At 44.0% G+C, this 25,429-nt stretch overlaps 1 protein-coding gene across 5 annotated transcripts in view; it reads left to right on the forward strand.

Annotated features, from left to right (window-relative positions):
• Positions 1–23,579, forward strand: part of DCAF5 (DDB1 and CUL4 associated factor 5) — a 117,889-nt gene extending 94,310 nt beyond the window's left edge. For all 5 annotated transcript variants that reach the window (XM_033187620.1, XM_033187622.1, XM_033187623.1 and 2 more), the window contains exons 8-9: positions 11,584–11,711; positions 18,864–23,579. In XM_033187620.1, the coding sequence (XP_033043511.1) occupies positions 11,584–11,711; positions 18,864–20,618 (1,883 nt within the window). In that variant the 3' untranslated portion in view covers positions 20,619–23,579. The remainder of the gene's footprint in view (positions 1–11,583; positions 11,712–18,863) is intronic.
• Positions 23,580–25,429: the final 1,850 nt, after the last annotated feature.

A 25,429-nucleotide genomic window follows, 5' to 3' on the forward strand; every position in this document is an offset into this window, starting at 1 on the left:
TGAATCTGGCAATTATGTGTCTTGGAGTTGCTCTTCTGGAGGAGTATCTTTGTGGCGTTCTCTGTATTTCCTGAATTTGAATGTTGGCCTGCCCTACTAGGTTGGGGAAGTTCTCCTGGATGATATCCTGAAGAGTGTTTTCCAACTTGGTTCCATTTTCCCCCTCACTTTCAGGCACCCCAATCAGACGTAGATTTGGTCTTTTTACATAATCCCATACTTCTTGCAGGCTTTGTTCATTTCTTTTTCTTCTTTTTCTTTTGGTTTCTCTTCTCGCTTCATTTCATTCATTTGATCCTCAATCGCTGATACTCTTTCTTCCAGTTGATCGAGTCGGTTACTGAAGCTTGTGCATTTGTCACGTATTTCTCGTGTCATGGTTTTCATCTCTGTCATTTCGTTTATGATCTTCTCTGCATTAATTAGTCTAGCTGTCAATTCTTCCACTTTTTTTTCAAGATTTTTAGTTTCTTTGCGCTGGGTACGTAATTCCTCCTTTAGCTCTGAGAAGTTTGATGGACTGAAGCCTTCTTCTCTCATCTCGTCAAAGTCATTCTCTGACCAGCTTTGATCCGTTGCTGGCGATGGGCTGCGCTCCTTTGCAGGGGGAGATGCGCTCTTATTTTTTGAATTTCCAGCTTTTCTGCCCTGCTTTTTCCCCATCTTTGTGGTTTTATCTGTCTCTGGTCTTTGATGATGGTGACGTACTGATGGGGTTTTGGTATAGGTGTCCTTCCTGTTTGATAGTTTTCCGTCTGACAGTCAGAAGGACTGTCTGTTGGTCTGTTGGAGATTGCTTGAGGTCCACTCCAGACCCTGTTTGCCTGGGTATCAGCAGCAGAGGTTGCCAAAGATAGAATATTGCTGAGCAGCGAGTGTACCTGTCTGATTCTTCCTTTGGAAGTTTCCTCTCAGGGATGACTCCACCCTGTGAGGTGTGGGGTGTCAGACTGCCCCTAGTGGGGGATGTCTCCCAGCTAGGCTACTCAGGGGTCAGGGACCCACCTGAGCAGGCAGTCTGTCCGTTCTCGGATCTCAACCTCCGCGTTGGGAGATCCACGGCTCTCCCCAAAGCTGTCAGACAGAGTCGTTTGCCTCTGCACCGCCCCCGCTGCTTTCCCTATTGGACCTCAGCTGTGGGCTGTCCCCAGAGGTGGAGTCTACAGAGACAGGCAGGTTTCCTTGAGCTGCTGTGAGCTCCACCCAGTTCGAGCTTCCCAGCGGCTTTGTTTACCTACTTAAGCCTCAGCAATGGCGGGCGCCCCTCCCCCAGCCTCGCTGCTGCCTTGCGGATAGATCGCCACAGACGGCTGTGTTAGCAGTGAGGGAGGCTCCGTGGGCGTGGGACCCTCCCGGCCAGGTGTGGGATATATTCTCCTGGTGTGCCTGTTTCCTTAAAGCGCAGTATTGGGGTGGGAGTTACGCGATTTTCCAGGTGTTATGTGTCTCAGTTCCCCTGGCTAGGAAAACGGATTTCCTTCCCCCTTGCGCTTCCAGGTGAGGCGATGCCTCGCCCTGCTTCAGCTCACGCTGGTCAGGCTGCAGCAGCTGACCAGCACCGATTGTCCGGCACTCCCTAGAGAGATGACCCCAGTACCTCAGTTGAAAATGCAGAAATCACCGGTCTTCTGTGTTACTCGCGCTGGGAGTTGGAGACTGGAGCTGTTCCTATTCGGCCATCTTGCTCCGCCCCTCTGTCTTCTTTTTCTAGACATGTATTTACTCTCAGTGACTTAGGCCTAGGTATCTGCTTTTTCCTCCCATGTAATTGGAAAAAACAGCTGTTTTTAATTGGTTGCAAGTAGTTGGTTATAAACACATGTGAGGCACATATGATGAAAGAAGAACTCAGCATAACTGACTTTTTTGTGCAACTAAGCATTGATGCCTATGGAGCTCTTTGAGCTGTACTGACAGCATTGGCTATCCCCATTGGCTTTTCTCATCTCTTAAGTGGTTATGTGGTCTCCAGGAGGCAGTCACTGCTCTGTCTGTATTGTCAGTATCCTTGATTGTCCTTCTCTTTATGGTTTGAGACTAGAAGACCCTGCAACTGTTAACTTGGGCCTTTTTGAAATGCTAAGAGGCTTGGTTACCTTTTCTAGATGTACCAGGAAAAGAAGTAGTCTCTTGTCTTGCCGTAAACTTTTTTTTTTTTTTTTTTGAGATAGAGTTTCGTTCTTGTTGCCCAGGCTGGAGTGCAATGGCACGATCTCGGCTCACTGGAACCTCTGCCTCCCGGGTTCAAGCGATTCTCCTGCCTTAGCCTCCTGAGTAGCTGGGTTTACAGGCATGTGCCACCACACCCAGCTAATTTTGTATTTTTAATAGAGACGGGGTTTCTCCATGTTGGTCAGGCTGATCTCGAACTCCCGACCTCAGGTGATCCGCCTGTCTTGGCCTCCCAAAGTGCTGGGATTACAGGCATGAGCTACCACGTCCGGCCCTTGCAGTAAACTCTTAATTCTACCAGTGGAGTCAAGAATGAAACAGATTGTCTTAAATCTGCTTACCAAACCTCATTTTAGCAGATAGCTTTAAGCTTCAAGCTTTATCCCAAAGAGGATGATGAGGGCTTTAATTTCAATTTGTTCACTTATTGAGTATCCTTAGATAAGACATGATGTAAAGCTCTATGGGCCACTGAAAAATGAACATTTTTTTGCCTTCAGAGAGCTTCCAGTATAACAGAGACAACAAAAAGGATGTGCGTGAGCACACACACAGACACATACACTCAATGTAAAACTGGCTTCTGAGGCCTATAAAAAAGATAATGAAGGAGGTCTTGAAGAGACTTGGGGAGACTGGTAAAATTTTCATGCAGTTAGCATTTCAGAGGACCCTGAAGGATAGGTAGGATTTCAGCCCCTTTCTTTCTTTGCTCCTACTTACTACATTATAGTAAAAATGCTGTAAAAGAATATCTAGGCCAGGCGCAGTGGCTCCATGCCTGTAATCCCAGTACTTTGGGAGGCCAAGGCGGGCAAATCACGAGGTTGAGAGATTGAGACCATGCTGGCCAACATGGCGAAATCCCATCTCTACTAAAAATACAAAAATTAGCTGGACATGGTGGTGCGTGCCAGTAGTCCCAGCTACTTGGGAAGCTGAGGCAGGAGAATCACTTGAACCCCCGATAGGCGGAGGTTGCAGTGAGATCACACCACTGCACTCCAGCCTGGTAAGATTCCATCTTAAAAAAAAAAAAAAAAAGAATATCTGGGCTGGATTAGGTGGCTCACACCTGTAATCCCAGCACTTCGGAGGGCCAAGGCAGGAGGATTGTTTGAGCCCAAGAGTTTGAGACCAGCCTGAGCAACATGGCGAAACCCTATCTCTACAAAAAATACAAAAAATTAGCCAGGCGTGGCGCCATGTCCCTATAGTCCCAGCTACTAGGGAGGCTGAGGTAGGAAGATTGCTTGAGCCTGGGAGGTGGGATTACTGTGAGCCAAAATCATGCCACTGCACTCCAGCCTGGGGAACAGAATGATACCCTGTCTCAAAAAAAAAAAAAAAAAAGATATGAAATTGGCTGCAGGAAGATTGGGGAAAAAGAAACACTTATTGGGTGATGGAACACATATGTGGAGATTTTTTTTTCCTGCATGCTTGTGTTCCACCATCTAATACACTCACATCTTTTCATTTCATCATATATTTATTAAAAACCTTACTCTGTGCTAGGCACAGTTCTAGAGACTAGGGATACAGTGGAGACAGAAGCCCTGCTATCGTGGAGCTTATGTTCTAGCAGGGGAAACAATGAACAATAAACATAGTAAATTATGTAGTATGTTTAAAAGGTTAGAAGTGCTATAGAAAAAGTAGAACAGAGTAAGGAAGATAGGAAGTGGTATTGGGCGGCCTGGGGTGGTATTGGGGGCCTGGGGTGTTGCAGTTGTATATAGAATATTTAGTATAGGCCTTATTGAGAAGTTCATATCTGAGTAAAAGCCTCAAAGTGCTTAAGGAGCTGGCCATGCAGAAATTTGGTAGAAGAGCATTTCAGGGAGAGCCAGCATGAAGGTCCTGAAGTAAGAGTATACCTGGTGTATTTGAAAAACAGCAAGGAAGTCAAGGTGTTAAGGCAGAGTAGGGGATGGGGATAATAGTGGGAGATGAAGTCAGTGATGAGTGAAGCAAGGCCGGTGTGCAATCCTGTAAGCTCTTACTGAGGAAATGGGGTGACATTAGAGGATTTCGAGCAGAGGAATGGCATGATCTGACTTGTTTTAAAAGGATCACTCTGGCTGCTGAGTTGAGGATTGATGGTAGGAATGGGGCTGCCAAGAATAGAAATGAGAACTAGTAGGGGTCTCATTTGATACAGGTGAATGGTGATGATGGCTTGAACCAGGGTGATAGAGGTTGGATTCTAGATACATTTTGAAGGTAAAACCATCAGGATTTCCTCAAAGATCTAGGAAGAGGGCAGTGCAGGTAGTTCAAGATGTTTCTTAAACATCCAGATAGAAATGTTGAATGGTTTGAAGGTCTAGAGTTCAAGAGAAAGGTCTGGACTAGAAATAACAATTTTAAGTTTGGATAACATGTAGATAGTATAAAGCCATAAGACTGGGTGAGCTTACCAAATAAGTGTGTATAGTTAGTCAGGATTGAGCCCTTAAGGTATTCCAATCTTTAGAAGTCAAAGGAAGGAAGCTGGGTATGGTGGCATGCACCTGTGTAGTCCAGCTACTTGAGAGACTGAGGTGGGAGGATCACTTGAACCTATTAGTTCAGGGTTGTAATGTGCTGTGATTCCAACTGTGAGTAGCCACTGCACTCCAGCCTGGGCAGCATAGCAAGAAAACAAAAAGGAATCAAGGAGAGTATCCAAAAAGGAGATCAAGAAGGAGTGACCAATTGAGGTAGAAGGAAAACCAAGAGAGGATGATCCTAGGAAATCAAGTGAAGAAGCAACTAACTATGTTGAATGTTGCTGATAAATCAAATAAGAAGAGTTCAGATGAAGACTGAATTAACCATTGGATTTTTTGGTGAATAGCATATGCTGTCATATACTAAATTTTCCCAAGTCCAAATCATTCATATTGCTCAGGGAAGGACTAGGTAATTAACAGAGATTTGATGTCCATTTTATCATTTGAATAACTACTGTTATCTGGTTTTCAACTTCTCCCCTACAAAGTACTACTACCCTTTTAGGTATCTGTTCACAGTCTTGCCTTATCAGTATGTTGTTCAGGATGGTTTGATACCCCAGCCTAGAGCTGCCAGATAAGGTTCTTCATGAAGTACTGAAAGCATTTCCTATACCATAATCTGTCTTTTTAGCCTGATGATGGAGTTGTTGTTTGTTTGTTTGTTTGGTTTTTGAGACGGAGTCTCCGTCTGTTGCCAGGCTGGAGTGCAGTGGCACAATCTCGGCTCACTGCAACCTCTGCCTCCCAGGTTCAAGTGATTCTTCTGCCTCAGCCTCCCACATAGCTAGAACTACAGGCATGCGCCACCACGCCCCACTAATTTTTGTATTGTTATTAACGTAGAGATGGGGTTTCACCATGTTGGCCAGGATGGTCTTGATCTCTTGAACTCATGATCCGCCTGCCTTGGCCTCCCAAAGTATTGGGATTAGAGTCATGAGCCACTGGATGATAGAGTTTTTTAAATAGCACTCTTAACAGTGTTCTTCACCAATTTCCATTTAGCAATCATTTATCACGTCTCCTTCTTACATACCTTGCTCTATTCTTACTATTTTGTATACGTCAACATCTAAATCTCAGAAGACCAAGGTTCTTTACTTCTTCATGAAGGTCATTGCTCTATTGTTTACAAATGCAAGGTTTATCTCCTGCTGTCATAAGTTTTTGTCTTCTGTCAGCCCCTTCCAGTCTTTTGGCCCCTGTTCTAAGTTCCTCACTATTGCCTTCACACTTAATTTCTTCCCACTCTTACAAAGGTATTTGTTCCACCTATTATAGTCATGAGCCACTTAATAATGAGAATGCATTCTGAGAAATGTGTCATTAGGTGATTTGTTGTGCAAAATTCATAGGGTGTATTTACACAAATCTAGATGATAAAGCATATACACACCTAGGCTGTGTGGTATAGCCTATTGCTTCTAGTCTATAAACCTGTATAGCATGTGACTATACTGAATACTGTAGGCAGTTGGACACAATGGTAAGTGTTTGTGTATCTAAACATAACTAAACATAGAAAAGACACAGTGAAGATACAGGATTGTTTTTTGGATTTTTGTTGTTGTTTCTGTGGTTGTGTGTGTGTGTGTGTGTGTGTGTGTGTGTGTTTGAGACAGTCTTGCTCTGTCACCTAGGCTGGAGTACAGTGGTGTGATCTAAGCTCACTGCAACCTCCAACTTCCGGATTCAAGCAATTCTCATGCTTCAGCCTCCCGAGTAGCTGGGATTACAGATGTGCACCACCACACCCGGCTAGTTTTTGTATGTTTAATAAAGACAGGGTTTTGCCATGTTGACCAGGCTGGTCTCAAAACTCCTGGCCTCATGTGATATGCCCACTTTGGCCTCCGAAAGTGCTGGGATTACAGGCGTGAGCCACTGCTCCTGGCCAATATACAGTATTATAATCTTATGGGACCACTGTCATTGACTGAAACATCATTATGCAGCACATGACCATAATGGGGTTGCAAGGAAAGGGCAAAAAGTCCAAAGACTCTGGCAAGAAAAATAATCCTAGTGTTTTGTCCAGGTTGCATTTGGGATTGATTTCAGTACAGAGTACTTAAGTGGTCTCTTTTATAGCCCAAAGTGCCATGATTGCTAAGTTGCTATTAGACCAAGACATCAAGAAATCTTGACCACATTGCTTTCAGCATTTGAGTGAAAAACATACTCATTCTTGGAGGACTTCATGAAGCAAATGAACTTGACACTAAACAAAAGCAACTGAAATTGGCTAGAAATGGGAATAGTATTCTGACTCTTCAAAGGCCTGAGGCAGTAAACCCCTGGCTGAATGTGATGGAAGTGGGCCATAAGTAGAGAAGGGAGGGAAATTAGGACATACACATTTCCCTTGGTGTTCTCTAAGGAGACATTTGGCCTTGGCATTTAGAAAAATCTTTATCTGAATTTTGAGCAAGTTGTTTTCCCCTGGGATCCTGGGGTGTCCTAAGGTAGTAAGTGGATCACTGATACTGAAATTCTTTGAGATACCTTGTTCTAATTTTCTTTTCTGAGATCTTGCAATAGATATGGTTATAGTCTTACCCACCCCCCTACCATCTCTTCTAAATCAAATAAAGATTAATATATGGAGACTTTGGCCTCAACTTAGGAACTAAACTTAAAAAGGGGTGTCAGCTGGTTGGGCGCGGTGGCTCATGCCTGTAATCCCAGCATTTTGGGAGGCCAAGGCAGACAGATTATGAGGTCAGGAGTTGGAGACCAGCCTGACCAACATAGTGAAACCGCATCTCTACCAAAAATACAAAAAAATTAGCTGAGTGTAGTGGCATGCGCCTGTAATCCTAGCTATTCAGGAGGCTGAGGCAGGAGAATTGCTTGAAACCAGGAGGTGGAGGTTGCAGAGAGCCAAGATTGTGCCACTGCACTCCAGCCTGGGCAACAGAGCAAGAGTCCATCTCAAAAAAAAAAAAAAAGTGTCAGCACATTTGGCTAAGCCTACCAAAGCAGATGGCCCAGAGAAATGACTGTTGGTTTATACAGAATTTTATAAACAAATGGCAGCTCAGGAATGAGTCAGATCCTTTTTCCTGGGTATGTGGTATTTTATTTATTGGTACCCATTATTAGCAATTCGGTCAGGACAGTTCAACAACCAAGGGGGTGAGGTTGATCCTTACCTGGGCCCTTACCCACAGTCTTAAGAGATGACCCTGAAGGGAGATTATGTGGGTTGTATAGTTCTTGGATAAAAATATGCCCTTCCTAACTCCTTCCAATTTAATCCTACTATCGCCCAGCACAGTCTGGTTAGATGACAGAGGAAAGGAGACCCTAGACTCTTTCTGATATTGGCATTTTGACTTTAGCTATTTCAGATTAAAGGAGAAGCTATCTGGCTTATACGGATATCTAGGATGAATCTCAAAAAATTATTGTATGTAAACTGTTCGGTAGCAGTTGTATTCAATCATCTCAAACCTGGGAACCAGGAAAGAAACTATGAAAAACCTCTCTGAAGTCATTTATTGCTATGATTGTACACAGTCTTGGTTACCTTAAACAAATGGCCACTATAATTCTGCCTATACCTGTTTTCACCATCAGTCTCTGAGTTTATTGATTTCCTCTTCTTTTTCAGATTTCCTAGGTACCAGTGTGGGTGGAAAGAAGGAAAAAAAAGACCTCGTGTTAAAATTGCTACCAAGAAGAGAAATCAGGGCCGGGCGCGGTGGCTCACGCCTGTAATCCCAGCACTTTGGGAGGCCGAGGCGGGTGGATCACGAGGTCAGGAGTTCAAGGCCAGCCTGGCCAAGATGGTGAAACCCCGTCTCTACTGAAAATACAAAAATTAGCCAGGCGTGGTGGTGGGCGCCTGTAATCCCAGCTACTCAGGAGGCTGAGGCAGAGAATTGCTTGAACCTGGGAGGTGGAAGTTGCAGTGAGCCCTGATCGAGCCACTGCACTCCAGCCCGGGCAACAGAGCAAGACTCCGTCTCAAAAAAAAAAAAAAAGAGATCATATTGCCTGAAAGTGCAATAGAAACAGTTTTTCCATGGTCTGAATTTTCAGACATTGATACCCTTCAACTATTCTTTAGATCTGAAAGTTACTTTAATTGTGTTCCAAGTCAGAAAGATTGGTTTGGTTGATGCATTTTAGTTCTATGATAGCTGATTCTTTGTGAGACCTTCCATCTGTCCTCTTTTGACATACTTATTCTAAAATTGCTCTCTTTTCAAACACTATTCATTCAGCAAGTATTTATGCACCTGGTGGACTTTGGACATTGCACCCCAGGTTCTAGGTACGCAAGAGTAAGTAAGACAGATCCAGTTCTACTCTTATCGTATACTAGTGTCAGTGATGTGATGAAATGGCTTATGGTAATGCTATAGAGCTTGTGCTTGGGATACCATTGAATACAGTGCCCCTTCTTTTAATTTAGGACTTCAGAAGAAAACCACCTATCTAATAACTGCCAGAAAGATTTAGAAATCTAAATCTTCTGAATGTAAGCTTCTGACTCCATTCCTGTTCAGACTTTTCCATCTTCCAACGGCAGCTGATATGGTGGAAAGCATATTAGGCACTGTAGCCAGACTTTGGTTGAAATCTTGGCTCTGCCATTTTCTAGCTTTGTGACTTGGGATAAGTCACTTAAATCCCCCTACATCCCTCCCCCCCGCCTTTTTTTTTTTTTTTTTTTTTGAGATGGAGTCTCGCTCTGTAGCCCAGGCTGGAGTACAGTGGCTGGATCTCAGCTCACTGCAAGCTCTGCCTGCCGGGTTTACGCCATTCTCCTGCCTCAGCCTCCCGAGTAGCTGGGACTACAGGCACCCGCCACCTCGCCCAGCTAGTTTTTTTGTATTTTTTAGTAGAGACGGAGTTTCACCGTGTTAGCCAGGATGGTCTCGATCTCCTGACCTCGTGACCCGCCCGTCTCAGCCTCCCAAAGTGCTGGGATTACAGGCTTGAGCCACCGCGCCCGGCCCATCCCCCCTTTTTATGAGGCAGTAGGATTAAACAAGAGACTGTTGCTAGATTTAAATCAAAGTTTCTTTGCTAACCACCCTAGTGGGAGTAGAGGTAGAAGTAGGATGTTAAAAAAGTAAAATTCAGAGGAGACCCATGAGCAGAAACGCTACTTGTCATAATTAACCTTATCTAGAAGAAATAGACCCAAAGGAACTTTTGGGGGATGGTAGGATCTCTCTGTCAAGACAACTATTTTGGGGTTCTTTAGATTCCTATTTATCCCTCTTCCCTAATTCTCTCTAGTTTATTTTCATTTTGACTAGGCCCAGCTTCCCTTTCATCTCACCTTAGGAACCCAGTGCACTCAGACCGCCTAGAGGTTCCCACAATGGCAGTGTACGTCAGTGCCTAACTTTTCCTCATCCTCTTTCTCCATGAAAAATACACTAATCCTGTGTCCTAGTCCCTTTCTTTTTTTATGGTTTATTAGCAAACTTGATGTTGGGCTGAGATATGAATATGATAAATGTGTTTTCCATTCTGGACAATTCAAATATTAATGTCAAATATGGAGAAAAGTTTTGTCACCCACCAGATTGAGCACCTAAAGCTGGCTGAGTGAGCAGATGGGTGCAGTCTGGAACCTTTTGCTGTCATAAAAAAAGATATGTACATGGCAATAGGAGGTATCTCTTCCATGAGACAAAGGAGAGTTGTGTTAGGGGACCAAAAGCAGAAGGTAGCCCTAGAGCCATACTATTTTGGGGGAAGGGACATTGTTGTAGCCTTTTTCCCTCTAAACACAGACATTGAGAAATATTTGGAATGAGTATTTGTACAAGGTGGAGTTGGGAGTGGAGGGAGGCACTTGGAGCACAGTTTGTCTAATGATACTTTGTGGCCTGGTGGAGCCATGCTCCTGGTAAGGACTAAGAGGTGATTTCTTGAATAGATAAATGAACACTCATTTGTTTGTGTCTAGATGCATCACATTTTGCCAGTTAGCCAAGGGCACATGTTTTTCTGTGTGTACTGAGTTGTCTCATTGCTCAGAAGGAACTTGATCAGAATTTATGTGCATGTGTTCTGGAGGGGTATGATATCATTACCAGTGCAGTGGAACCTTTGAATTTATCCCAAGTTCATAAATGATAACATGTTTATCTGTGTTATAAGTTCCAGGCCTCTGGCACTTTTCTCATTCACTGAAGAAGGAAGCCTACAGGATGGTCCTTAAAATGCAGCTTCTATCGATGTCCTCTTGACTTTAATCTATACATGGTATCTTTAAGTCGCACTCTCTAATTCTAATTTTCAGTACTTGGACCCTGCTTATTATGAAAGTAATCCAAATCTTCTTTCTTTCTTCTTTCTGTATCCTTAGTTCTCCCTGCTATTGGGGGGAGGGGTGGTGAAGTATTCTCTCTGTTATTTCCCCCAGTGGTTTTGGTTTTTATGGGTTTTTTGTTTTGTTTTGTTTGCTGTCTTCATCATAGAAACTGAGGGCAAATGGATTAGCTATGTTTTTTGTACGTTTAAGTCATTATATGCTTCTGATTCTGCATGTCCCTGGTTCAGCTGCCTAACTATTCCCAAGCAGTTCAGTCTCATTTTGCTCATGATTGGCCTTTTCTAAGGTAGCACTTGGATTCTATCTTGGGAATCAAAAATTTGAGAAATTTTTAAGTGGCTTTGGTTTCATTGACAATGGAATTGCGGTGGGTGGGTGTGGGCAATGCTTAAAGGCTAAATAAAGGCTCTTCATAAGAGCACATATGCTGAGAGGTGTTTCTTCTTCTCTCTTTCCATAGCAACTTATCTGTAAGATTAAGCATTCTGCTGGTGGTATAATCAAAAAATCTTAGCTCCCATTCAGAGCTGTTTATCTGCCGTTACTGGAACCTATTTACTTTCATTCATTTCATCATCTGATTTTTGTTTCCTTCTGTTTTCCCAGGTGGCATTGGTAGGGTGGTCAACGGAGCCTTCATGGTGCTGAAAGGGCATCGATCTATTGTTAACCAAGTCCGATTTAATCCCCACACCTACATGATCTGTTCTTCTGGTGTAGAAAAGATTATCAAGGTGAGGCACCTTCCCCTTCTGTCCTTTTAGAGAAATTCTCGCAATTTATAATTAGAAGAAACTAGAACAATATATGTAGGACCTCATATCTAAACATACTAAAGGTCTATCAGAATTCTCAGATTTTGACATATTACGAAATATTAGAAAGCTGATATTAAAAAAGTGATGCCAGGCATACTGACAGTACCTGTAGTCCCAGCTACTTGGGAGGCTGAGGCAGGAGGATCACTTCGACCTAAGAGTTTGAGACCAGCCTGGGAAACATAGCAAGACACCATCTTAAAAAATAAAAAATAAAAAAAGAAGAAGAAAGAAAGAAAGGTGATTTAAAATGCTCTTTTCAGAACGATTTAGTTTTTCATTTTAAAAGGTTTTTTTAGAGATAGGGTGTTGCTATGTTGCCCAGGCTGTACTTAAACTTCTGGGCTCAACCAGTCCTTCTGCCTGAGCCCCCCAAAGTAGCTGGAACTACAGGCATACACCACTGTACCTGGCTTGGAACCATTTTTTTTTTAAACTAATCACTAGGCTTTGAAACAGACATTGTCTTCTAGACACTACCTTGTATGCTGCAACATTTTCAAAGGCGTTTGGCCTTGAGTATAATGAATTCTGTTTTCCAGACCTCATCTGGAGGTTAGGAGAGCCACTATCCCCTCAGTTACTTTGTATGTACTTTGCATTAATTGCCGTCCTAATATGGCATGGATAAAACTAATGATTGCCAGAATCATAATTAAATTGTCTCAGAAGATATCAAAAAAACTACTGCATGTGGTTGTAATTGAGGCTACTTGGGTAGCTCTGAATACTGAATACTTGCATCATTTGCACATTGGCTGAATGAACTCACCTCTGCTAAGAAATGTTTTTATAGCTGCAAAAGTGGGTCCTAGCCTGGCCTGTGTCCACAGAAGGATGACCCACTGCCCATCACTTGTATTCCAAGTTGCTAGTACCATTTTTTCCACATCTGAGAAAATGAGAATTCAGGGTAAATGATTAATTCTGGAGGTCCCTGAGTTAATGACTTTTAAGGATAGGTGATGTTCCTGCCAAAAGCTAAAATACTTCGATTTTGGCTGGGTGTAGTGCATCACACCTGTAATCCCAGTACTTTGGGAGGCTGAGGGCTGAGGCAGGAGGATCACTTGAGCCCGGGAGTTTGAGACGAGCCTGGGCAATATAGTGGGACCCAGTCTCTACAAAAAATTTAAAAATTAGTGTATACCTGTAGTCTTAGCTACTCGGGAGGCTGAGGCTAAGGGATTGCTTGAACCTAGGAGGTCGTGCTACAGTGAACCATATTCCCACCACTGCACTCCAGCCTAGGCAACAGAGTGACACCCTATTTCAAAAAAAAAAAAAAAAAAATTCCTCAATTTTTTAATTAAAATGACTTTGAAAACCTGAGAGTTTTCAGAGAAAAACATAAAAATTGACTTGTGATTATTTTATTTCATAATTTTCATTTTCTTTTGTTCTTAAAAAATAATAACTATCCAGAGCTAAATCAAGTTGTACTTGATGGCAGGGGGCAGCTGTCAGAAATAAAATATTGAGGCCAGGTGTGGTGGCTCATGCCTGTAATCCCAACACTTTAGGAGGCCGAGGCAGGTGGATCACCTGAGGCCAGGAGTTCGAGACCAGCCTGGCCCAAACAGTGAAACCCTGTCTCTACTAAAAATACAAAAATTAGTCGGGTGTGGTGGTGTGTGCCTGTAGTCTCAGGTACTCGGGAGGCTGAGGCAGGAGGATTGCTTGAACCCAGGAGGCGGAGGTTGTAGTGAGCCAAGAGTGTGCCACTGCACTCTAGCCTGAGTGACAAAGCGAGACTCTTATCTCCAAAAAAAAAAAAAAATACATATATATATATATATATATATATGTATATATAATATTGGCATGTAGGTCAGTATTTTTATTCGCCCTTAGTCCAACTTCCTTGATTTAGGCTTTGCTGGTCCTATGGATCAGAGCTGACTTTCATGGCAGCACACATTTCCCTGTGGGGCTAGAATGAGGAAATCATTTTTACAGACTTTTTCTTTTTACAGATGATGAGACTTAAATTATAAATTAACTGTCCAAGGTCACACAGCTAATTGGTGGCAAAGCTAGGATAGAGCCCCCTGCCCTTTGTTCTTCCCAGTATACCACCACATTTGCCATGCTGGTGGGAAGGCAGCAAGCAGCCCAATTCCCCTGCTGGATTCGATCTTTTCAACAGGGCAGTCATTGAAATGGCCCAGTTCCTTGCATTGCTTTCCCCTTTCCTTTGGCTGATGACTGATGAGTTGTAATGTGTCCTTTCTGGGCCTGTTGATGTCATTCTCTTTCTCAGAGAGCTTTCTGCTTGGCCATCTCCTTTACCAGAGGAATTCCTGTTTGAGTGTGCACTCTGGGATGCTTCTATGATAAGTCTCCCTATTTATTGTTTAGTCAACTGAAGTCCTTACCCTAAATGTCGTATGTTGCAAACTAGCCAGGTTCTCAGAGGAAAAAGAAAAAAGTGTTTTCTCTGTGAGGTTATCCAGACTGAACTATGGAGCTCACTGCTCCCTGGTTTGCATGGGATCTGAACCCTGTTCCAACAGGAGGCACATTTAGCCCTTTGAAATGTTAAGTATGTACAGATGATCATAGTGAGAAGGAAAGCAGAAAGCTCTGGAGTCCTCAGCTTTGCTGTCTCATAGGTGTCATCCCCATTCACAGTGTGGCTGGGAATGACATAGCAGTAAGCATTGCAGGAAGGGAGGTGGTAAGGAGAAGGATGAGACCAACAGCCATGCTGGCCTCATCTCAATTGGAATTACTGCCTCACCCTGCACTTACATTATCCTGAAAGGCCACTGAGTCTCGACCCTTGGTTCTGTCTCCCATCTGGAAAATGAGGGTGCTGACAGTGACTTGCCACCCAGGAATGCCTTATGCATTACCTGTGCCTAACTCCTATTTTAATAAATGTCACTTTCCTGCCTGCTATTTCTGAGAGGATCAGTGGCTCACAGAGCATTAGCCAACACGTTCTGGTCCAGCCTGAGACCTGCTTTTCTCTCTCTACTCACCCTTCTCTCTGTCCTTGTCCTTTACTGCCACCTTCCTGGCTAGGAGAAGAGTCCCATTGTCAGGAACGACACAGGGAAACCCCATCTCTACGAAAAATTTAAAACTTAGCCAGGTGTGGTGGTGCCTACTATGGTCCCAGTTACTCGGGAGGCTGAGGTGGGAGGATCACTTGGGCCCAGGATTGAAGCTGCAGTGAGCCATGTTCATGCACTGCACTCCAGCGTGGGTGACAGAGCGAGACCCTTTCCCAAAAATGAAAGTGTGTCGTGATCACTCGTGTAACTCAAACACTTGTCACTTAATTGTTTTCCGTGTTTATGATGTTTGAATAAGAATTGAACTGCATCCTTTTTCTCAGCAGCCCCTTAAGCTAAACTTCACTGTGCATGGAGAGGAAAATATTTGTTTCATCTCTCGTCTTGCCTCTTCACTTCTTTCTTTCTTTTCCTTCTTTTCTTTTCTTTTCTTTTTTTTTAATTGAGACAGGATCTTACTGTGTCACCCAGCAGGCTGGAGTACAGTGGCACAGTCATGGTTCACTGTAGCCTCAACCTCCCCAGGCTTAGGTGATCCTGCCACCTCAGGCTCCTGAGTAGCTGGGACTTCAGATGCACACCACCACTCCTGGCTAATTTTTGTATTCTTGTGTAGAGACGGGGTTTTGCCATGTTGTGCAGGTTGGTCTCAAATTCCTGGGCTCAAGCGGTCCTCCTGCCTTGGCTTCCCAAAGTGCTGGGATTACAGGTGTGAGCCACCACGCCTGGCTCTGTTTTTTTTTTTGAGACGAAGTCTCTCTCTGTCGCCCAGGCTGGAGTGCAGTGGTGCGATCTCGGCTCACTGCAAGCTCCACCGGGTTCACGTCATTCTCCTGCCTCAGCCTCCGGAGTAGCTGGGACTACAGGTGCCCATCACCACGCCCGGCTAATTTTTTGTATTTTTAGTAGAGGCGGGGTTTCACCAAGTTAGCCAGGATGGTCTCGATCTCCTGACCTTGTGATCTGTGTGCCTCGGCCTCCCAAAGTGCTGGGATTACAGGCGTGAGCCACTGCGCCTGGCCAACGTCTGGCTCTTTCTCATGAACTTTGCCCCATGATGAGACATGTCTAGCCATATATATATATATATATATATATTTTTTTTTTTTTTTTTTTAGACAGGGTTTTGTTCTTGTCGCCCAGGCTGGAGTACAGTGGCGCGATCTCGGCTCACTGCAACCTCCGCCTCCCGGGTTCAAGCAATTCTCCTGCCTCAGCCTCCTGTGTAGCTGGAACTACAGGCACCTGTCATCATGCCCAGCTAATTTTTGTGTTTTTGGTAGAAACAGGGTTTTACCATGTTGGCCAGGCTGGTCTTGAACTCCTGACCTCAAGTGATCCACCCACCTCAGCCTCCCAAAGTGCTGGGATTACAAGCTTGAGCCACTGCGTCTGACTGCCACATTTAACATGTAACGGGAAGTTGGTTTTTTCATTGATTTCCCTTCTGAGTTGTTAACTTTCCAGTGTAAAGAAATTACCAGTTTCACAAATGGTTGGAATTGATATATTAATATTAGGACCAAGAAAATAGGGACGGTCAGTACTTACAATGTTCAGAAGTCTCTCTGAGGGTGGGTTTTAACATTCTGGTTAAGGCATTCAATTGCCAAATGAAAGAGAAGACATCACATTTATTGGTGTTGGGTATAGGCTTTGGTATCATTCTCATTTACACATATGAGAAACAGGCTTTCAAGTGTGAGGTCATTTGCTCAGGGCCACAGGAAATGACAGGGCTGGGGTTCCTACCTGCTCCCCTTACTCCTGAAGTGCTGTAAGTCCCTTGAGGATTGAAGACTGGCAGTCTGGAGTGAAGGTTTTGTTTTGCTCTGAATCTTAGGATTGCATGAGACCCATCTAATCTACTGTTTAGAGGAAGGAGCTGAGCGTCACCCACTAACTAGGAGTGAGTGGGAATCCGCACTCAAGACTCCTGCCTTTTAATCCTGCGTTTCACTCCGTTACTCCAGGCTTCAGGAATGAACAGTCTACCTCAGCTTAATACATTCCAGAGCCCAAACACAAACTAACTTTCGGTGTTATGACTTTCATTCCTGAAGGGAAAATGTGGAGCTGGGGTAGTAATACATTGGAACTTAAAAATGGGCTTGGTGAGGAATTAAGCCAGCATCTCACTGTTGTTATTTTGTACTTTTGTTAACAAATTCTGAGTTTCTGTGAGGTACAAATAGATTTATCTTTATATTAGAGAACATGGTTAATGACATTTTACCACTTTTAAACTGGAGAGGTGAGAGATGTGGCTCAGAATTACGAATAAGATGCAAAAAAAAAAAAAAATCCTAAGAGCTTTCCCTTTTGGACCTCTCAGCTTCCTTTCTAAGCCACCAATCTCTTTTATTCCCTTAGACATCTGTTTGCAGAGATAGTAATAATAGCTTAAGCCACATGCTGGAGACCGTGTGTAAACCTTCAGATAAACCCTTTGTTTTATTCTACTTATTTTATGTTAACTGTAGTCTAGTGTTTCTCAAAAGTTGGTCTCCCTACTTATTCATCCCTTGAGTGGTTAAAAATGCATGCTCCTGATACCTGTTCGTGACTTACTGAATCAGAACCTCTAAGAGTAGGACTCAGGAATCAATATTATAATTGCTCTTCTGGTGATTCTTGTGTACTCCAAAGTGAAAACCAATCCCTTAAAATTCTCTAGGGTGAGATTATGAAGCTGGAGAGGAGAGAACATCTGAGCAACATCTAGAGTTATGGGTAGGGAAAAAAGTTGAAGGAGGAATGAATCTGAGTTGGAAACTGGTGGAGAGATGCTAATCTAGAAGGTTTCTTCAGCCTCTTTGGAACTGGGGGGTCCTCTGCAGAGACACCACCTCTCAGGAATTGCCAAGTAAAGCATGGCAGGAATGGGACTCAGGAGAATTCCCACAGGGAGGTGCATTTGTCCTTAGATAGCATTTGGGGAAACGAAGTCTTGGTCTAGATGAAGGATGGGGAATGAGGGGCCACTGTTTTTTGGGTTGGATGCCATCTAAAGATAGACACCAGCCTGTCAGGCAAGAAGATTGCCTAGGATTTCATCTGAGTTGCCATGACTACAGGCTGATGTAACTGGGCTGCTTTGTGCTGCTGTGAACCAGTCTGGCAGTCAGGTGGAGCTAATCGTTCTCATTTGCAGTGACAGCTTAATTACCTTGCACTTGAATTTTGCATAACAGTAAAGTTGAGCCTTTAAGTCAGGCAGACCTGAGTTTGAGTCCTAGCTCTGCTGCCTTTTATCTATGAGTCCTTGTCCCTGACCATGGAGTAGAGGGGTATTATGAGTGGGGCTGCAGTTACCTGTCCTTGGGGCATGTGTCCTACCTACTCCTATAGCTAACAGACTTGTTGGGGAGCAAGCCAGCAGCTCCCTGGTTAAGAGAACCCAGTTTCCTGGGTAACTGGTGCCTGTATATCCAAGAGGGAACTGCAGTGTAGGCAGTTGGCTATTCTTATCAAGCTCCAGTGAGCAATTCCCATTAGTTAAAAATAGGAATGTTGCAGTTGGGCAGAAGTGGAGCCATAGGCTCAGATATTAACTACCATAGAGGGCTGAGTGCTGGGTCTGTTTACATTTCAGAAAAGTGGTACCTCTCTGTGCACAGCTTCAGTCTTCTGAAAGTCTTTAACACCTTGGCCAGTCTTCAAGTCATTCTCTATCCTCCAGGATTATTATTATTATAATGTCCAACTACTAATAGATGAAACTAAAAGGGAGGAAGATTCTGGTGGAGAAAGTATGTGATTACTCTGGGCCTAGAGGCAGGACTTAGGTAGGTCTTTTGACACTAGACTAATACTGTGTTCTAAACCATGCATTTCCCCACATCTGATTCTAAAAGCCTCAGTTTTCATACACAGCCCACATGATCCAGTCTAGTAAAGAACATGTTTTTAAGTTGGTTAGCAAGTCCTAGCTAAATTACAGGGAGGGTCTGGGGAAGTTCTGCCTTGGTGTTCTTTATTACCACCAGTGAAAGAATACTTTCCAGTTACTCCTTGTTGCTTTTGTTTTTCATTTTCTGTGCAGATCTGGAGCCCATACAAGCAGCCAGGATGTACTGGAGACCTCGACGGTCGGATTGAGGACGATTCCCGCTGCCTCTATACCCATGAAGAGTACATCAGCCTTGTGCTGAACAGTGGGAGTGGCCTGTCACATGACTATGCCAACCAGTCGGTCCAGGAAGACCCGCGGATGATGGCCTTCTTTGACTCCCTGGTACGCCGAGAGATCGAGGGCTGGAGCTCTGACTCAGACAGTGACCTCAGTGAGAGTACTATCCTGCAACTGCACGCAGGGGTCAGCGAGCGCTCAGGCTACACTGACTCAGAGTCTTCGGCCTCACTGCCTCACTCCCCGCCTCCCACAGTAGATGAGTCTGCTGACAATGCCTTCCACCTGGGGCCCCTGCGGGTCACCACCACAAACGCAGTAGCCTCAACTCCACCAACACCCACGTGTGAGGACGCAGCCTCTCGCCAGCAGCGTCTGTCTGCTCTGCGGCGCTACCAAGACAAACGCCTCCTGGCCCTTTCCAATGAGTCCGATTCTGAGGAGAATGTCTGTGAGGTAGAACTAGACACAGATCTCTTTCCCCGGCCACGGTCACCCAGCCCCGAAGATGAATCCAGCAGTTCCAGCAGCTCTAGCAGCTCCGAGGATGAGGAGGAGCTGAATGAACGCCGAGCCTCTACCTGGCAGCGGAATGCCATGCGGCGCCGACAGAAGACAACACGAGAAGACAGGCCCAGTGCCCCAATAAAGCCCACCAACACTTACATTGGAGAAGACAACTATGATTACCCCCAGATCAAAGTGGATGACCTCTCCTCCTCCCCCACCTCATCTCCTGAGCGGAGCACTTCCACACTAGAGATTCAGCCAAGCCGGGCCTCACCGACTTCTGACATAGAATCAGTTGAGCGGAAAATTTATAAAGCTTACAAGTGGCTCCGCTACTCTTATATCTCCTACTCAAATAACAAAGATGGAGAGACCTCCTTGGTGACCGGGGAGGCAGATGAAGGGAGAGCAGGAACCAGCCACAAAGACAACCCAGCCCCTTCTTCCAGTAAGGAAGCCTGTCTAAACATAGCAATGGCCCAGAGGAAACAGGACCTGCCCCCTGAAGGCTGCAGCAAGGATGCTTTTAAAGAAGAGACTCCTAGAAATCCCAGCAATGGCCCAGGCCATGAGCACAGCAGCCATGCTTGGGCAGAGGTGCCAGAAGGTACCTCTCAGGACACTGGCAATAGCGGCTCTGTAGAGCACCCTTTTGAAACCAAGAAGCTCAATGGAAAGGCCCTGAGTAGTCGGGCTGAGGAGCCGCCTTCTCCTTCTGTCCCCAAGGCATCCGGCTCCACTCTCAACAGCGGGTCTGGCAACTGTCCCAGGACCCAGTCTGATGACAGTGAGGAGAGGAGCCTCGAAACCATCTGTGCCAACCACAACAATGGACGCTTACACCCTCGTCCCATTCACCCTCACAATAACGGGCAGAACTTGGGGGAGCTGGAGGCGGTAGCCTACTCTTCCCCAGGACACACAGACACTGACCGTGATAACTTGTCCCTGACAGGGACACTCCTACACAAAGATTGTTGTGGGTCTGAAATGGCCTGTGAGACCCCCAATGCTGGAACAAGAGAGGACCCCACTGACACCCCAGCCATAGATAGCAGCAGGGCTGTTCATGGCCACAGTGGCCTCAAAAGGCACCGAATTGAATTGGAAGATACAGATTCAGAGAATTCCTCCTCAGAGAAGAAATTAAAAACATGATAAATACAAAGGGAAAACAAAAAGCTACAAAAGTAGCCTTACCAAAAAAAAAAAAAAAAAAAAAAAAAAAAAAAAATCTGTTTAGTGAATACAGAGGAAAGGAAACAAAGTATTAAAGGCACATGAAACCAGGGCCTGAAATTTTGTGTCTGATGCTGCTCCCTTCTATCCAACATTCAACAACGGGTCTGAATGTCTAGCTGGCCATTGGCTTGTGCTGTGTTAAGAAAGGGAAAAAAAAAAAAAACCCAAGTGACTCCCTTCTAGTGAGGCGTGAGCGTAGTGTGCCGCGCAAGGCTCTGTGGAAGTAAATCTTTGTTGAGACGTTCGACTTGTTCTTGTGTACGCACACTGGCACGTGTGCGCTCATTGTCTCATAAGACCTTTCTTTCAGTTCTCCATCAGAGAGGACCTATGAATTTGTACTTTTTGCCATCTCACCTTGTTTACATGCCATAGGTGTTCTGGTCTGGATGATGCGTGCCTGTTAAATCAGGTTGTGCTGCCAGTGAGTTGTAGATTTATGCTGGAAGAATGGAGAATGGAAACAGGCCTTCAGCCCATTGGCTGCACTGGAGAGGAAAGCATGGTTCCTTTCTTAAAGAAATCTTCCATGTTTTCTCTAAGTAACACTTCTTTATTGAGCATTTAATGTGGACATACTATAAAAAAGGAGAAATTTTAATGCTAATGAGAGGTTTAGCACTTCAGATTCAAGAGAATATAGATTCCTGATAAATTTCGCTGTTTGCAAATTGAGCAGTGCTGCAACATGTACTGTATGAAGGCCATAAAATAGAGCTAGTCATGGATAACAGACTTTAACCAGTTAGGTGCTAGATCCTAAGAGGCACTCACAAGGCCAGCAGGTGCTTCCTTGGCTCCTGTGATGGATCGAGGCATAGTGAAAGAAGGGCAAAGACAGCTTTCCAGAGCTTTGTGCTCAGACTACTAAAGTAGTTGTTATAGGTGTGTTAATGAAGAAGCTTAGTGAGGAGCAGAATGTGGTACTATATTCATTTAACTCAACCCAGAACCATTGGTCAGACTTGATGGGACTGGCATCTTCCCTCAGACTTGCAGTTGATAGAGGCTGTGGTGTTCTCACTAGACTTTGCAGAGCAGTAGGCATCTCAAGGTAACAGATTCTTATTGAGTAGGTCTATTAAGAGTCAGAGGGTAAGGGAGAGGAGTCTCCGGCTTATGACTGCTGGTTCCCATGAGTCTTAAGTCTTCTGGTTCCCATAAAAGACTCAGTTTTATTGAGGTAGATACAGGTTTAGAAGAGAAAAGAGCAACAGATTTTCAGCGTTGCAGTCACTTGGTTATCTGTGAAGGGTTGTGCAAAACAGGAAGGTCTAGGAATGACCACATATCTTGTTGGCATAAATGTTATGAAAAGGCAGAATACTGGCAAGAAATGAGGAAGAGAGAGAGAGAAAAACAGTATAACTTTCTTGAGTGCAAAGGTGCTAGACAACTAGGAACCCAGCTGGGATTGGTGCAGGGAGGGCCGAACGCTGACTAGTGTGGCCTCACTGCCCCAGCCTTCCTTTTGGAGGAAGGCCTGTCCTGCTGGAACTGGGGCCAAGGGGAGGCTGCCTATGAAGGCAGAAGACGTGGATGAATTCAGGCACTGGGGGGTGGGGGGGTTATTTATAAACACAAGGTGGTTGATTTAAGCCAAAAGGAGATACCATCCTGATAAGCTCTGTGAAAGAGAAGATGTGCCTGGTGTGTGTGATGCGGCTGGGGTATGAAAACACTGAGAAGGAGATGGAGTGTGCGTAGCATGGGGGTGTGTACAACTTAACACCTGGACTTTTACTGGGGGAGTGGGAAAGTGATTCTGTAACCAATATTAGAATTACTTTGGATTTGTAATCAAATTGGTTCTATGATTTGTCTTTGACTATTCACAGATAATTGTAAATGCTGGTTTTATAAGCCCAAGTCATTTTACATTTGCTTTTCCAAAATGTATTAAATTTGAATTTTTTAATCCTTTATATACAAAAAAAAAAAAAATATATGATCACTCAGTGTGTGTTTCTCTTCCCCTTCTTAGTCAGCACACCCAGTTCTTCATTTTATTCTATTCTATTTTATTTTCATCAGCACATAGCCTCTTCTGACTTCTCAAAGGACAATCCATGAGTCTTCCTGGAGAGAAGTAGTTAAAGTTCCCTTAGGAACTAGCTGCTTGGTAGTTACAATTCCCAAATGCAGAATTTGGTCTTTTCATGTTAAAAGCCTTAATCTCATTTGGGTACTCAAAAGAGAAGTCAGAGTTTATTTTGGTTAACTTGAGAAGCCAAGAAAGATCATTTTTAGTAAGTATGCCTTCCATCCTTGGCAGAGGCTTCCCAGCATCCTAGGCTCAGCTCACCAGGTGATAGGCCCCATAAGACACACACATGAGCAGGGTGAGAAATGCTTGCTTTATAGCTGCTCCACCCTCATCTCCAGAGATTTTTGTGTCTGTGGTTGTGGGTCTGGATACCTGGTAGGAACCACTTTTAGAGTACCTTTGCCTAAACTCTTTTAGAATTGAGGCCCCAACTTTGACAGCGCATTTAATACCCAATTTCTTCCATAATAGATATTTTTAATAGCAGAACAGATGGCACTGATTAGATCAAGAACTATTTGGAAGTGCCTCTTAAGTTTTTTTCCTGCATCCTGTACATAAAGTTTTAAGTGGCGGGTCCAGATATGTAAAAATCATTTCTCTCTGTTTTCCAGCTGGTTGTGTTAGTGATTCTCTACGACAGCAGGTAAATGAGTTAAATAAGTTGTTGGCTTGGGGCAAGTGAAGTTTGTGACTATGCTTGATTTAATAAGCTGAGAGTCTCTTGTTTGTCTGTCAAGGTGCCTTCCTCTGCTGAAGCCTTACCTCCTTCTCACCCAGCAACAGTTAACTCCTCTTGTGTATATGCAAATAAACCTATTATTCACTTCTCACGTCTTCCTCTTCTCTTCCAGGGAAGACTTGGTTGCTTAGACACCTCTCCTTTATTTATTTTCTGTTTTAATTCTTACCTAGTTGGAAACTTGATTGAAAGCTATGCTGAAAACTAGAAGAAAAACTGCAGTGTTCCACATCCATGACAATGGTCATTGTCACTTTTAAGTATCGGGACAAAGGTCATATCTGGACAACAAAATGCAGGGTAGGAGGAGGTATTTATTTGGTCTCCTTTACCGTGTTTAAAGGGACGTAAGATAGCGAGACCCTGGAACTGATCATTTTATTAGTTGGAACAGAGGGAACAATGCAGTGAAGTGACATTACAAACGGCTCCCAAAGAAATATTTTCTGATGTTTCCAAATACCAAATTGCATTTCCTGCCTTGCCCCAGGCATGCACTGCAAACTTAAAAAAAAAAAAAAAAAGAGAGCGCGAAGCTCATACCTCCTGCCTGTAAAGCTGCCTGCTACAGTTTACTGAAAAATTCTTGTCAACCAAGGCTTGTCAGGAAAACAGATGCTTCCAAAGGAAGACTGTCCTTCCCCCATGACCTAAGCAAGACAGCATGCCACGATTGAAACACCAAGGTGAAGTAAGGCTCAGTGAGTCCCAGCCTTGCAGCAGCAGGATAGTGGTTTTGAACCAACTGTGGTTCTCAGGTGGGATATTCGGATCTCAGTGCTCATTTGTCCTTGAGCACTCATACTGGAATGAAATTACATGAATTCAAATAGTTGAAAGTAATTTTGAATTTCTTAATGATGCTTCTCACATGCAATAGTGCACGTGGATCAAAAACCTGTCTGAATCCTAACTGCATTCCATTGTTAGAACAATGGTGGTAAGATGCTTCTCAGAATGGAGGCTTAGAGACAAAACTTAAACTTCCCTGTGCCCTACACTAACATGGCCCGGATAAGCAAGAGCAGTTACTCTGTTCAGTTCACAATAGGATTTACTCGAATGTGCAGAGGATCTAGTAGTGCTTATCTGCAAGACAGTTATGTTGTAAGGAAATAGGATATCTAATGTTTCAAAGTACTGAAGTTGGGAAATGACTCCTTTGGGCTTATGGAGTCTCTACTTAAATCCGATTCCTTCTGTTCCAGCTCCTCTGTGTGTCCCTCCTAGGGATCAGAAGGCTCTCTAGCTCTCACTCTGATAAGCTCTCATTTTTAAAACATCTCTGTAGTGCCCACCAGAACCAGTGAGCCAAGATCTTTGGCAAGTGTACAGCTGCTCAGAGCCTCAAGCTTTACCTCTGTAAAATGGGTTCAGCACACTGTCAAGAGATCAAATGAGCAGATATGTATATATATGCTATCTATATGTTATATAATATACAAACTATGATAGAATAATATACAATGATTATATAATAATTATATAATATAAGCTATACATAGCTTGGAACAATGTCTGTTTAGAAAGCACTGAAATGTTTGCTATCATTAGTACATTCTCTCTTTTTTGCTTTCATTGCTTGTTGATACCAGTGTGCACACCATGTGGAAGACGTTTTTGGTTGGAGTCTGGTGAGAAAGTAACCTCTCCTTCCGAGAAAGAATGTACTGTACCTCAGTAAGTCTTAACCTGAAAACACACAAAAAAGAGTAAACTATTCCCATTACAGTGGACCTGACTAAAGCAGAGTTTGGGGCCTTGGACACCACCTCCAACTTGGGAAGCCAACTGTCTAGAGGCTCCACCTGAAATCTGGGAGCTTAAAACAAAGCGAGGCCTGGCTGACAGAGACCTCTCAGCTCCTTGCTTATGACGACCCTTACCATGAGTGCCGGACCTCCTGACAGCCTCATTGATTCCTGGGATTTGGTGCCA

Source organism: Trachypithecus francoisi, unplaced genomic scaffold (genome assembly GCF_009764315.1).
Source record: "Trachypithecus francoisi isolate TF-2019V2 unplaced genomic scaffold, Tfra_2.0 Lachesis_group3, whole genome shotgun sequence".
NCBI lineage: Eukaryota > Metazoa > Chordata > Mammalia > Primates > Cercopithecidae > Trachypithecus > Trachypithecus francoisi.